Here is a 15,165-nt window from a genome sequence, read left to right on the forward strand (position 1 = left end):
ACGAAAGAGTACAAATTTTGGTGAATTTTGGAGACATTGGTGAAGTGCACCTTTATTGGTCAATTAAAAGTGTCAACGGACAACTAATACACATTTTTTCAAAAAAAAAACCTTTAAGAATTTAAATACATAAAAAAATATTTAGAAAAAATATATGTAGGAAATAGCCCCAAAAAGTCTGAAATGTTTCAAAATAACGATTCATTATGATTATTTGGAAAATTAAATGCACTAGGCATAATCCTTATGGGTTTTGATAATTAACTATATAATATCGGTGTAAATACACCATAGTTAACCCATAGATTTGAGCTACGATTGTAGCGTAGAAGGCATCGTTTTAATTGTATCTCATAATGTGGTTGCCTTCACAACAAGATAGCTACTATTGAATTACTTCAAATAAATAACGCTTCTCTAGTAGAGAAGGCTACTGTTATTTATTTTCAGCGTACCACCACCCAGACGATCGTTTCGAAGCTTTTTGGCTTCATCATCAGTGGGCGGGTAGGTAATATAATAAGCCATCTCAGTTGCGAAGTTATATGAGAGATGAGAGATTATGAGAGATGCCAGAAGGGTGTGGTGGTAATGTATTTGGAAAATTAATGCACTAGGCATAATCCTTATGGGTTTTGATAATTAACTATATAATATCGGTGTAAATACACCATAGTTAACCCATAGATTTATGACAAATATACATGAAATATTTGTCATTTCCAACTTAATCTTTTCTGTGATGCCATTACACTTAAATTTGTAGATATCATAAGTTCCAGTGCTTTTCATTGCTTTGGACCTGTTCTATGCCTTTTTTTTTTTCTGTTTTGTACTGTTTAGTTTTAGCAACTTAAGCTATCATTATCTCCTTTTCTGAGATTAAAACCCATTCCTTTGCCTTTAACAAGTGCTCTTCCCCCTTCTCTCTTTATCCAATTTAGATTTCCATAATCACCATTCTGATGGCCCTGTATTTTGCTAACATTTTGACGCAAATAATAATCATTTAGTTTATTTGAAAATTTTGTCTCCTGTTATAAGTTTCCCTCTTACTTGCCCCAATCAGTAGTAGTTAAAATGGAATTACCCACTTTACATGTAGAGGCTCTTGTCATATTCTTTACAATCTTCTTGTTGGTAGCATACTGTCATTATCGTTTTACCTTTGCATTCAACTATTTAATGCTACACATTTTCTGTGCTGACATGGATAAGTTCTGAATATGAAAATGCTTATGTCATGCCCAAGCTTCTCTTGATAAAAAGCATGATTGCACCCACTTCTTCTATCATGTGTGTCCTTCCTAAATACATTATTCATGGCATAGTGAAACTTAACTTCTTATATTTCTGGATCATACCTCGTTTTTGTTAGCCATATTAGGTCAGGATGTTGTCCTTAGTGGGAGTTTGAAATGGCTACACTCATTTTATTGACAATGCACTTCTGGCATTAGTGTAGACACTGCTAAGACTAAGTGTGCATATCTGTATTACACCTAACCCCTCTATTGGCAAACACCCTTGCACCACCTTTATTCAAATATATTTGAACAAAGGTTATGCAGACATGTATTCTAACCTAATTCGTGGAATTTTTTCAGTTGGATATTTATCCAATAAATCATAATTTTGTGTGTGTTTGCTATCATTAGTCCCTACAAGAATAATACGGCTCTCTTTACTTCCCTCCATCTTAAAATCTGACATTCTGTTAGTGGCATCATTTTAAGAAATATTGCTACCAGCAGATGTCCTCTGGTTCTAGTCTACCTCTCCATATTACAAAAAATGTTATCCTTTTATCTGACACTGGAATCTCCAAAATAAACTAAATCTTCTTGAAATAGAGCAGTACACTTGATTGTTCTGAGTGAGCCTGAATTGGGAGTACATCAATTGATTAGATACATCTCTGATGAATTTCCAGTTGTATTTTTCTCTAAGGCAAGCACCCATTTCTTCAGTGAATCACATTTGTTTTGTAATATACAAAGTTTTAATTTGAAATCTTTACATCAGGACCAAAGTAAAGTGTCATCAGTTCCTTTGAATACATGCTACAGACTATCCAAACAATGAACTCATGACTCATACAGGAATCACCTGTAGCCATTTCTGTCTGAGGCATGTATCTTTGGATGAATTATTCATTCATTCATTAAGAATTAAACTAAAACAAAATATTATAAAATTAACTTTACAGAATTTAAATCGACTAAACATTAAATTAAGCAGTTGCTAAATTTTATACCTGAACTTAAAAATTTAAACTTATGATATACCAAAAAAGAATGTAACTTAGCAGAATTAGTTTTAAAAAAGGAAAATATTAAATTTACAAAATATTACAAGAAAAAATTTTGTAAATATTTCCTGTAATATTACCTATATAAATACAGGAAGATAAGAAAATTACAAGATATTTAAGCAAATTATGGGTAAACAAAACTTTGTCTACTAATCTCTTAATCATTTTCCTTCAGTCTTCTTAATTATAATCTTACAAAGTTCACTTCCCAATGTCCACTCTCTGTGGCTGCCAACTATCACCTTGTAAGTGGCTGTCAGCTGGTGTAGATTTCTGATTTGAATTCATTTTTATGAGTAATTCTCTCGCTGTACCAGTCTCAAGTAAGGAAACCTCTACTATATGCCCTTGCCGAGTTGTGAATATTTGCAATTAGAGAGGCAGCACTGTATTATGATAACATTATGATTACATAATGTTAAAGTAATATATATTATTATTTTTGAGATGAATATTTGATTTGTGCTGACAGTTTTATTTTTTCACTTTCAGTATTATAGAGATCTCACTTATATTACTAGAGATGGTCTGAATCTTATCCTGACCAACGTAGCCCAAATCATACTGGAAAAATACACCAAATTACATGACATCTGTAGAACACAGGTAGGCATAAGTAAAATATTTTGCTTCAAGGAGAACTTCTACATGTTACAAAGAAATTTTTTTTGGTAACATATAGTTTTCCTTAAATTAGAATACTATAGCATTACATTGGTGTACATTTAAAATATAATTTTTCTGCTTGTGCAAATAGATGAACTTCAAATTTTTAGGTGCTGATTCCACATGTGTATTATGTTCTGTCATTTCAATTTTTGCACAAAATGAAAAATGTATTATTATAACAAAACACATGTAATTCAAACATTCAATGAATGGTGTTCAGCATAGAATATTGAGAACAAATCCGCAGGTACACAGTCATCTCACTAAACCAGGTACCACCTCTCAAAGCTTCATAGACTTCAGTAAGGTCCACAAGGTATTTGGTTGCCAAGCTCTGTAGCCCACATAATCAAAGCCCTCCCTCATACATTGTCCTTTTACAGATTCATCATGTGGGTTGCCCATTTTTGGACCCTTTCAGGAATCTCAATATCTTTTTTTAGGTCTACATACCTGGACATAGTGTTCTATGTGGGGTCTTTCTTGGAATACGTTAATAATAATAACTCATATTAATAATAAATTAAAAATTAAAACACTATAGCACTTTTTTTCATTACTAAAAATACCAATTTTGATATATTCTGTATATTATTTGAGTGGTTCTGGCAAATGCAGTAATGCCATTTTATGAAAATTCTGTTGCAATACAGTAAACCCCCGCTATTCGCGGTATCTGTATTCGCGGTTTCGCGTATTCGCGGTCGCTGATTTAAACCTAAAAAAATGTGAATTTTAAAGCGCCGGAACATTTTCCGCCATGAAAAAAACATGGGTGTGGCTAAAATCATTTTGCCCAGTCCACAGAGTAGTACAGTCAGTCGTCTTATAACACGTGTTTACACTACACTAATTCAATCTTACACAATTTAGGGGAACGATATTGTATATAACACGAACTGAATTCGCATATGCACGATTCGCCTTTGTGTTTACAAGAAATGGCAGTCGAACGCGGAATCACCCCAACTGAACGCAACACGATAGAAATGAAGAGAAGATTCTGAAAATGTATTTATTTTTTTATAGCAGTGAAGGGGAAACACATTTCACCATAATAACTTAAAAACCAACACAATTACAGCTATCCTATCGGTATTATCGCAAATGCAATTAGATAGAGTTCACTACCAGTTTATAACAGATTCCACTAGCAGGAACGCAACTGGAAATTGTTTTTATTGTTTTATGGTAGTAACCCCCAGAAATGTAAAATGTGAGCTAGTGAGGTGTTAATAGAGTTGTCTCTGCCTTTATGGTGTTGTTTATTCGTTTTGCTACACGCTCACAGCTTTATGTGTATCAAGTGTGCCTCCTCATTTTGTAATTGTGCTTTATTCTCTAAAAATGAGTAAAAATAACTGAAAAGGTGTAAAAAGGAAGTTTCCTGCGCTCAATGGGTGGGGGGTGACAAAATCGCGAGCGCGGATGTTTCAAGCTAATCCTTGTTCAGTATGTGTAATGCGCTTGTCATAGAAGGTTTCATCTCTTGCTTTTAATTGATACGTTTACAAAAGTGAAAAATCTACCATTTTGCAGTGTGTTGATGTAAACAGACTTTTTCGAGCGTGTTAAAGTTAAAAGAAAGTGATTTTATTGTGGACAAGTTCTTTTCTAATCCTACAAAAATATGGCCGCGAATAAAAAGGGAACTGTGAAAAGATCAAAGAAGGTGATGACATTAGCGAGTAAAACTGAATTGTTAGACAAAATTTCTAATGGTGAAAGTGTCTCCTCAGTGGCAAAACATTATAAAATCAATGAGTCAACGGTACGATCAATCAAGAAATCGGAAGAAAAAATCCGCCGTAGTGTCCGTGAAAACGCGCTAATTGCATCAAAAATTTGCTCTGTAACTCGTGATGTGAAATTAGAAAAAATGGAAAAGGCTTTAAATCTGTGGATAGAAGACCGAACTCAAAATAAAATTCCGTTAAGTTCACTTATCATTCGTGAAAAGGCAAAACACCTTTATCAACACTACACTTTAGTGAAACTGGTGATAGCACTCGCGGGATAAGTTTTTTAGCCAGCAAAGGCTGGTTTGAAAGATTTAAAAATCGATATGGTTATTTTTCGCCCAGCAACCCATGTTCTTGATATGTTTTTGAAAGGTTTCTTTAAAATGTCTAATAAATATGTACAGTATTACATTTAATAAATTGTTTCTTATTTTCATTTCGATGCCTTATGCTTTTTTTTTTTTATGTACTTACTCTCTACGTTTGTCTATGTACATAGTCATATTATGTAGGTAAATACACATAATACGTACAGACAAAATTTTAGACTAATTTTTGTTATATATTTCATACTTTGGAACGGAACCCTTTTATTACCATGGGCGCCATAACTCAGTATTCGCGTTTTCAGTATTCGCGGAATTTCTCAGGAACGTAACCCCCGCGAATAGCGGGGGTTTACTGATATATAGTTTAAAAAGTGATTGCTTTTGGCAATTCCATTTGGGAATGAAACTGTAGTCAGTTTTCATTCAACAAAAATAATACAGACCAGTGTTATTTATACTTTGATCTTTCAGATTATTCAATTTCAACTAGAAATTAAGTTCTAAATAAAATTATTATGTAAAGAGTAATTCCTATTTTTGATGATGTAAAAATATGTAGTAGACAAAAATCTCACCTCTAAGAAAACTTTCAAGTTTTTTTTTTTTTTAATTTCAAGTAAAATTCTTTTGTGTAATTTTTTTTCATGTCCAAAAAATAATGCAGCATAAGGCTGCATTATTTAATAAAAGTACTTATTATAGCCTCCAAATTATGTGGTGCTAGTCTCAATTACTGCTTGAAAGAAACAATTCAATGTCTTGTGAAATATGAAACGTTTATTGAAATGTACTGATATGAAGGTCTGTAAATGCCTTTCATGCATAAATCAGAAACATTTAAAATTTTTTTCAGAAAGTGACTGAACAGAGATACAGTCCTTTACTCTCAAATAACAATTTCAGTCTTAAATAATGTAAATTGATAGCATATACCTCAAACTTGACAGCGTAAGGTATAACATAAAACTAGATAGTGTAATATCGGCATTAGCTTAGTATAGTATTGTATAGTCAAGTGTAGTATAGTATAGTTAATTAATTTATTAAATTTATTAACCTTATTAATTTTCATTGTTAATTAATTAAATTGTATTTAAACAGAAATCATGCCCCAGACTAGAGCAGCAAAGCAACGTGCACAAAGTAACAGGGGTGCTGTAGCACTGGGAGAGAACTGAAGGGGGTGATTCTTCAAAGCATCACAGCCTAAAAAATGTGTAAATCGTGAAATATTTGTGGATCTTTCTGGAACAGGACATGATCTAGCCAAGGAGGATGTCTTTGTGTATGCTAGGTGCAGAGTGTCAAGAAATTGTTCTCATCAGAACGCTGAGTGCCAACTCAGCGTTCTGATGAGAACCTATGAGAGTTTGAAGAGTATGGTAGATGCCCTCAAAGGAATTAATACGGTGGCCCCATCAAGCTCTTAGCTGCCCAACTCAATGCCAGATCTCATTCTTGTGCATCAGGCAACACAGTGCCAATTTTCAGGGCAGAATGCAATGGTCCCACAGGAGCTAGTTATTGTTGGTGACTCTATTGCCAGTGAGACGGGAAATATATTGTTCAAAAAGGATAGGTGGAACAGGGCCGGGGTTTGTCTGCCAGGGGCAAAAGTTGATGATGTTGAAAAGCAGATATCTTTTAAGGGCACAGGGGCAATATTGTTGTACATGTTGGCACCAATGACATTAAGAGTAAGAGATCTGCAGACTTGCTTAGCAAGTACAGGCTAATGTTGGAAAAAAAATAATAAAAGTTGCGACTTAGGGTTAAATTTGAAAGTGTCTGCAATTCTGCCAAGACATGATAAGAGGGAGTATATGATGAGAGCCTTGTCAATCAATTTGGCCCTGGAGAGATTGTGCAAGGCTCATGGGGTAAAATTTTTCTCAGCATGTTCTGTGCTTGTTAACAGGAGAGACTGCTTCTACAGGAATAGAGTAGTCTCCCTGTAGGCTCCCTAGTAGCCTCCAAATTAAGTCCCTGAAGGCTTCCCATTTAGAATTCAATGTTGGTAACATCATCATCATCATCAGTTGATTCCACTGTATAGAATTTAAAAACTGTTTGAGACCACTGTAGTCACCTTTACAAAAACAAACACCCTTCCCTTTACCCTTAATGGTAGTTACATCTTTAAGTAAATCCCATTATCAGTACACTGTGATTACTGTCACCTACTGGTTCCTTTATCATGCAAATTCTTAATGCATGAATAATCACTGCTGATAATCAGATTAAGACTATTACTCCCTATGGTTGTGGCGCACTATGGTCATAGTTGCCGATGCGCCCAATAAATCCCGAAACATACAAACAAACAACCCTATGGTTGCCCCTCGAACATGTTGCTGTAGAAAACAATACTCCAATAAATCCACAAAATCTTGCTACTGTGCGAATCACTAACCCACAAGTTCCAATCAATAAATTAATTATAACATTATAAATTAACATTATAAATTAACATTATAAATTAATACACAACTTGACATGAGATAAGAAAGTCATAAAGTAACTCGGAGATAATATTCAATACTGAAATACATATATATATAGTGCTATAACTGCATTGGAATATAAGTTTAGGGTTATATTTTGTATTAGAATTTTATTTGAAACTGATTAGAAATCATGACTCAGACCAGAGCAGCAAAGCAAAAGGCTCAAACTAATGGGAGTGCTGTGGCTCAGGAGAGAACTGAGGGGGGGGCAATTGTCCTCTGAATCATAGCCTTTTGAAATGCACTGCTTGTTGATATTTGTGGACAGTCAGGAACGGGACATGATATTGCCAAGGGGAATGTTTTTGTGTGTGCGCAATTTAAGGAGTGTGAGGAAATTAGGCACCAACTCAGTGTTGTTATGGGCCTATATGAAAGCTTGAAGGACAGGGTGGATGACCCCGAAGGATTTAAATTGAGGGGCCCATCAAGCTCTCAGCTGCCCACATCAATGCCAGAGCTTGCACTTGAACATCACGGAACACAGCGGCAACCCCCAAGGCAGAATGCGCTGGTCCCAAAGGAACTAGTTGTTGTCGGTGACTCTATTGTCAAGGAAATGGGGATCATATTGTGCAAAAAGGATAGGTGGAACAGGACAAGGGTATGTCTGCCAGGGGCAAAGGTAGATAACGTTGTAGAGCAGATATCAACTTTTAAGGGCACAAAGGGTGATATTGTTGTACCCATTGGCACTAATGATATTAAGAGTGGAAGACTGGCAGAATTACTTAACAAGTACAGGTCACTGTTGATTCTTGCACTGCTTCTGTTGGAATGAGCAGCAGCCTGGAAAACAAGATGCAGGGTATTTCAGAGACTGCTGGGAGTCATTGTGTTAGTGTAGCTAAAAATAGGAACAGGTGCATGTATACTTGTGTGTACACCAATGCTAGGAGTTTGGTAAATAAATTTGATGATTTTGAGGTATTGCTCAAAACATCAAAGGCAGATATTATTGGGATATCAGAGATGTGGTGTCACACAGACATAAGCAGTACAGAATTGGAATTTGGGGAGTACAATGTGTACAGAAAGTGTACAATGTGGAAGAGACATACAAATATATGGGGATGATATTTGTAGGCCCACCAGTTAGAACTCAATTAAATCATTGTCCGCCTGATTGAGAAATACTCTCAGAACCTTAGTAGCCTCCTAAAATGAAACTGAATCGTGGGAACATCCTCTTAGCCATAAACATTTATGCAGTCCCAGTACTAATATACTCCTTCAGTATTGTAAATTGGACCAAAACCAAGCTGTAGGAGATTATGAGATCAAGCAGTATAATGATGACGAAGAGCTGCTAACACCAACCGTACTCATCCATTGAGAGACTGACCATAGGCTGTAAAGAAGGACGGAGGAGACTGATTGACCTCATTGAATTAGAGAAGGTGATTAAAAACCTGCGGGATTACTTCCAGCAAACACAGCACTAATCTGATGACCCATAAGAAAATTAGACAGATGGCACACAACACTCAATCTTAACAAAGAGACCATACTCACACAGACAGAAGAAAGAAAGATAAATGGGGAAAGAAGACACTCAGTGGCAGACACTACAATGCTACGCATTGAGTCTACATAGATACGATGGCTTCCAGTGCCTGACTCATGGGAAGAAACCACTTCCCCGAGACTGAAGGATTCATACTTGCCATCTGAGATTAGGCAATCAACACCAGGAAGTAGAGGAGATACTTTGCCAAGGACCCTGGAGTAGCAGATGACATATATCATCAATGACACCTGACTCCAGAAACAATCCAGCAGATAACCTCTTGATGCAGAGTGATCACCCAGAATGGAGTACACTCACAGACATGACCTTGTGGCTGGGATAATATATCAGAAGTTAGTGCAAAAAGAGCAGCTGATCAAAGGAAGTTTACCGTATTAGAAGTGCGAAACTTGGGCCATACTAGAGACCTCTACTCCCAGACTATACCGGGACCATGCCATAATAACAAACAAAACGATCACACACAACAGTCCAGACATAACTCTCATCGACAAGAAGGAAATGGCTATCTACCTGGTTGACATACTCGTGCCCAACACCAGCAACCGCCAGAAAACATTCAAGGAAAAGATCTGGAAGTACTCAGGCTAAAAACACAGGAAGCCAAAAATATGGCATATGGAACAAGTAACAACCATCCCGATTACCATGTCAACCACTGGCATGGTTCCCAGTGTCAAAGACCCTCCATAAGAACCTCCCAGAGAATACTTACATGGAAATGCAGAAAGCCACTATCCCAGGAACGTCTGGGATAGTACGAGAGTTCCTCGACCAACAGTAATAATAATACAATAGAACCTAGATAAGAAGTTTTCCAAGGGACTGGAGGTTTAGAACTTCTTATGCAGGAAAACTTCTTAGAATGGAAAGTGACCTAAGGGTATGAAATATTAACTATACAAATAAAAATGAAAAGATACACATACATAAGTTAAAGTTGATTTTTAAGTACTATAAATATTTTACTCTCCCTATGGGAAACATTTTTAAACCAAAGATTTCTAATTGCTTAACATTCTGCTATTGGTAAACTCGTTACCAAGTTGGAAGAATGAGTTCCTTTGGAGTTTCAACATATCTTAAAAGGTTACAATTACAGTAAGACAGAGTAACAATCCATTAAGTAATTCAGAACTCTTCACAACCATCAGAACTTAACGCTTAATGTGGTCTACGTATCCAATTATGGATATCGATGAAAACAATTGCAATATGTCATTTCATATCAAAATGTTTATAAAAAGGTTTTAGTGCTGAAAGCCTCATACTACGGAAATTCACTGATTGAACAAGTTAGTTCTTAGCATCATTTTAGTTTATAGTAAATCACTGAGTAGATGAAATAGCATCGTTTCTGTTATATCTCATATTGTGAATGCCTGTGTAACGAGTTGCCCTGATATTGAACTACTTCAAATAAGCAACGCTTTGACAATGAATTCTTGGTAGATACTACTATCCCTGGGTGGTGGTATCCGCCAAGAATAAGTAACATCAGTCTTCACCATTGGCGAAGTGTTGCTGATTGGTTGTAGTGCAATATCAGGGAAACTCATTGTGAAGGCATTCACAATATGAGATATAACAAAAACAATGCTATTTCAACTACTTTGGTGTGGTTTACTATGAACTAAAATGATGCTTACCACTAACTTGTTCAATTACCAAATGTTTATATTGTTTAATATTTTTTAATATTAAAAATAAATAATTTCTATATTTAAAAAACGTATTATGTGGGAAAACTATTATAATAATACACTGTGTATTCTTTATCACAAACTTTTTATGCAGGAAATTTTTTACTCAGGGAAACTTCTTACACGTGAAAATAATACATTACAACATATAGAGATGAAATTAGGACTTAAGAAACCAAACCTAGTATAGGCGGAAACTTCTTATGTGGGAATTTCTTATCTGGGTTCTACTATAATAATAATATCAAGACACAACCAGCCTTCCCATGCACTTGGCACCAATACCTATCACAGGGATGAAAAAATCTCAAAGGAGAAAAAGTTATTATTATTATTATTGTTATCTTATATTATCTCTCCTTGATTGGGGGTTACACAGCGTGACGGGTACTGCTACCAAGTACACAGGGTGGTTATGTCTGGTATTACCGTTGGCCGAGGAACTCTTTGACTATGCTACAGCTATTCAGGATTGCAACTCTCTGGCGTTTCTTGCAGGTGTTCTCTGGGAGACCTATTGCTGCGAGGCTGTTATGTAGGACTTTTGGCACGATACCAGTGGTTGACACAATGATCGGGATGGTTGTTATTCATCATCTACATGTGCCATCTAACACTCTGGGTTCCTTGGAAATGTATTTTCTATAGTTTCTGGTGTTGATTACATTGGATGGCGAGCACAAATCCTTCAGTCTAAGGGCAGAGCATCCTGCTTTCGAGCCATGCATTGGAAGCCATTTTATCAATGTGATCTTGATGGAGGTTATTGTAGTGTCTTCTTTGCCTATCTTTCTAGCTTCATTTGTGCCGTCTAGGTGGGAGAGGGCTCCTTGCTTATGTTGGGTAGGGTATGCTGCTTTTTTATCTTCCTTTTGGCTTGGTAGAGTGCTGCTGTGTTTTTCTGGAAGTAATTCTTCAGGTTAGCTATTGCTGTATTCTTTTGCTTGATGAGGTCTATCAGGTCCCTTCCTCTCTCCTTCCGAGCTATTGTCAGACTCTCCCCAGCTGACTTTGCATGGTGTTGGCAACTCTTGGTCACCATTGTCTTTCTCATGATATCCTTCAACTCGTTGTTAGTCCAGTTAGCACTGGCACTGCATAGGTATTTATGGCTTTAACTGTGTTCCCTGACTTCAGCTTTGCTTTCTGCAGGTGTCTGAGTCTCTGGTGTTATTTTTCGGTCAGGCAGGCCTTGATTAACTTAAGCTCTAACTGCTGAGCCTGCATTACCCCCTGGTATTTATAGGTCTCTTTCTCTGTCATGGCTTCAATCTTGTTACCAGTCTGCATCTGGTAGTTTCATCGTTTCAGCCGACGAATTTCTCCTGATGCACTCCATAGGTCTTGCATTTGTCTATACCAAATTCCATCTTGATATCATTGCTGAATTCTTTGGTAATCCGGACTAGTTGCTGGAGTTACTTCTTGTTTGCCACGTGGAGCTTGGTATCATCCATGTTCATCAGGTGGGAGAGGGTGTATAGGTTTTCCTTTCCTTCTTTGGGGTTTTTCCTGATCTTTTCCTCATGGGTTTTCTGGAGGTTGCCAGCAGTGTGGTCTTGTCTGTTTTTTATAGCATAACCCCAGTATACAGCTTTAGAGTTTGGGTCTCTAGTATGGCCTGGGGTTTGTACTTGTAATGCGGTACACTTTTTTTGATCCACTGGTATGTAATCCTGACAACCTGGTCATGTCAATGAGTTTATATTTTGTAATAACTGAGAGCAAAGTGGAGGAGAAATTGTTGAAGTTAAACATAAGAAAGGCACCTGGGGTGGATGGAATCTATCCAGTTATATTAAAGGAGGCGGCAAAGCAACTAAGTAAACCCTTAGCCATAATTATGAGAGCATCCTTTGACTCAGGGGAGGTCCCCACGGACTGGAGATGTGCAAATGTGTCCCAAATTTACAAAGGGGGATCGAAGAGTGACACGAGTAATTACAGACCAGTTAGTTTAACTTCTGTTCCGGGTAAAATAATGGAGTCACCAGTTAAAGATGCATTACAGGATCATCTAGACAAGACTGTAGCAATAATTCAGACACAGCATGGGTTTGTTAAGGGAAAGTCTTGTCTGACAAATTTGATAGGATATTATGATGTGGTTACAAAGGAACTGGATGCAAAAAATAATTTTGATATCATATATTTGGATTTCAGGAAAGCTTTTGACACTGTTGCGCATGAAAGACTATTGTACAAATTGGAGCAGAATGGTATTAAGGGTAAGTTGCTACAATGGATAAAAGGATGGTTAAGTGGGAGAAGACAGAGGGTCGTAATCAATGGGTGCTGCTCTTCGTGGACAAATGTTATTAGTGGTGTCCCACAGGGTTCGGTGTTGGGTCCACTGTTGTTTTGTATATTTATCAATGATATTGATGAAGGTATATCAGGCTTAGTGTCGAAGTTTGCAGATGATACAAAGGTTGGCAGGGTTGTTAATGACAGTAACGGCAGTGCGCTACTGCAATAGGATCTAGATAATTTGGGCAGATGGGCTAAGAAGTGGCAACTGAAGTTTAACCTTGACAAATGCAAAGTACTGCATATGGGTAGAAGTAACCCCAGAGAAACATACCAACTGTGTGGTACTACACTTAAGGTGGTAGAAAATGAAAAAGACCTGGGAGTAATTGTGCAATCACATATGACGTTTTCTGAGCAATGCAGACAGGCTGCCAGGGCAGGTCATGGGGTTTTGTCAATGATATATAGGAATTTTGCTAGCAGGGAAAAGGAGGTGATTGTCCCTCTGTATAAGGCAGTGGTCAGGCCACGCCTTGAGTACTGCATACAGGTCTGGAGGCCTCATTTTAGGAAGGATGTAGATTTGCTTGAGCTTGTACAGAGAAGGGCAACAAGATTAGTGTGGAGAATGAAGGGATCCTCTTAACAAGAGAGGCTTAAGTTCTGCAAATTGCAGTGGCTGGAGACTAGGCACCTGCGCAGTGATCTGATTGAGATGTATAAGGCCTTTAATGGGTTGAGCACGCTGAATTCTGATGGGATCCTTCCACTTGTTCAGATTACGAACCTAAGGCATAAATTCAAATTAAGAAAAGACAGATGTAGAATAGATATGTGGAAATTTGCCTTTAGCCAGCGGGTGGTTAATTGCTGAAACAAACTTCCATCTGTCGTTATGGAAATTGATAGGTTAAATAAATTTAAGGAGGAATTGGACAGGCATTTGGAGGGAATGGTGTGATTTTTTTTTTTGGCTGATGCTGCATAAGCTCAAACACTTGCTTTCTTGCATCACACACCACTACTACTACTCCTACTCCTACTCAGTCTGGATGATCACCTTGCATTCTGCGGCGATGTGTTGTCTGGGGCCAGGTGACATCATCGACATGTGTTATCTGACACTCCGGGCTTCTTGACAATTTATTTTCTGTAGTTTGTGGTGTTGATTACCTGGTTTTGGATGGTGAGCACAGATCCTTCAGTCTCGTGGAAGAGTGCCCCGCTCGTGAGCTATGCATTAGAAGCCATTTTATCTGTGACCTTCATGGAGGTCATTGTAGTATATACCATGGAATGTCTTCTTTGCCCATCTTTCTATCTTCGTTTTTTGCACTCTTTTATAATTATTCCTGCACATGAGATAAAAAATTGAATAAATACAATAAATAATTCTCTTTACATGTTTGTCGAATATTTCTATTTGATTCAATCAATTCAGCGAGCATAGTTGCGAGTGCCGCACAAGCATGGGGGAAATTGTGACTTACGTAGAGTTTCATGAATGCAACCCTTACGTAAGTCAGGGAGTGGCTGTATATTTGGTTTGCCCTTGGATAGAAAATTGATTTAATTTGTTTGTTTTAATTTCTACTTCAGGGTACAAAATCATTTAAAACTGCATGAATAGCTTGCAATTATTGGTGTATAATGTTTTAAATCTTTGAGTGCAAATACTGTCTTCAAGTTAAAGTATTTTATTTTTTGTTAGAAAGGTTAATTTCTGAGTATTTATACAGCATAATAAGATGTTATTCTCTGCTCCAAACTTAATAATTAGAATTGATATTCATTTAATATAGTTGATCTGGATAATTAAAGAAATGATTAAGAACTCAGTCAGTGGTGTAGAAGGACTTTGTTATCATTTTCTGAGGCAAATTGCAGGTAAGACAAGAGGTAATTTTTATGAATTAATTTGTTTTACTGTTTGTATTTCTATTTACATTCATTTGAAAAGAATTTTTGTTTTCAAATGGATGATGATTTAGATGGAAATTATTTCTTTAAAAAAATTCCTTTAAAAAAATATAAACAGTTATTGAAAATTTGAGTAGGTATCTGCTTGATGGAGAACTTTAAAATGATAGGAGCATGATATAGAGTGGAACAGCAAA

The 15,165-nt window shown here is 36.7% G+C and overlaps 1 protein-coding gene across 2 annotated transcripts in view; it reads left to right on the top strand.

Moving 5' to 3' along the window:
• IntS3 (integrator complex subunit 3) overlaps nt 1–15,165 on the top strand; it is a 1,056,838-nt gene that overhangs the window by 79,111 nt on the left and 962,562 nt on the right. For both annotated transcript variants that reach the window (XM_090368499.1, XM_090368500.1), the window contains exons 4-5: nt 2,807–2,920; nt 14,851–14,935. In XM_090368499.1, coding sequence (XP_090224625.1) covers nt 2,807–2,920; nt 14,851–14,935 — 199 coding nt within the window. The remainder of the gene's footprint in view (nt 1–2,806; nt 2,921–14,850; nt 14,936–15,165) is intronic.

This window comes from Mastigoproctus giganteus, chromosome 2, assembly GCF_048544385.1.
Source record: "Mastigoproctus giganteus isolate SK-2022 chromosome 2, ASM4854438v1, whole genome shotgun sequence".
NCBI classification, from domain to species: Eukaryota; Metazoa; Arthropoda; class Arachnida; order Uropygi; family Thelyphonidae; genus Mastigoproctus; species Mastigoproctus giganteus.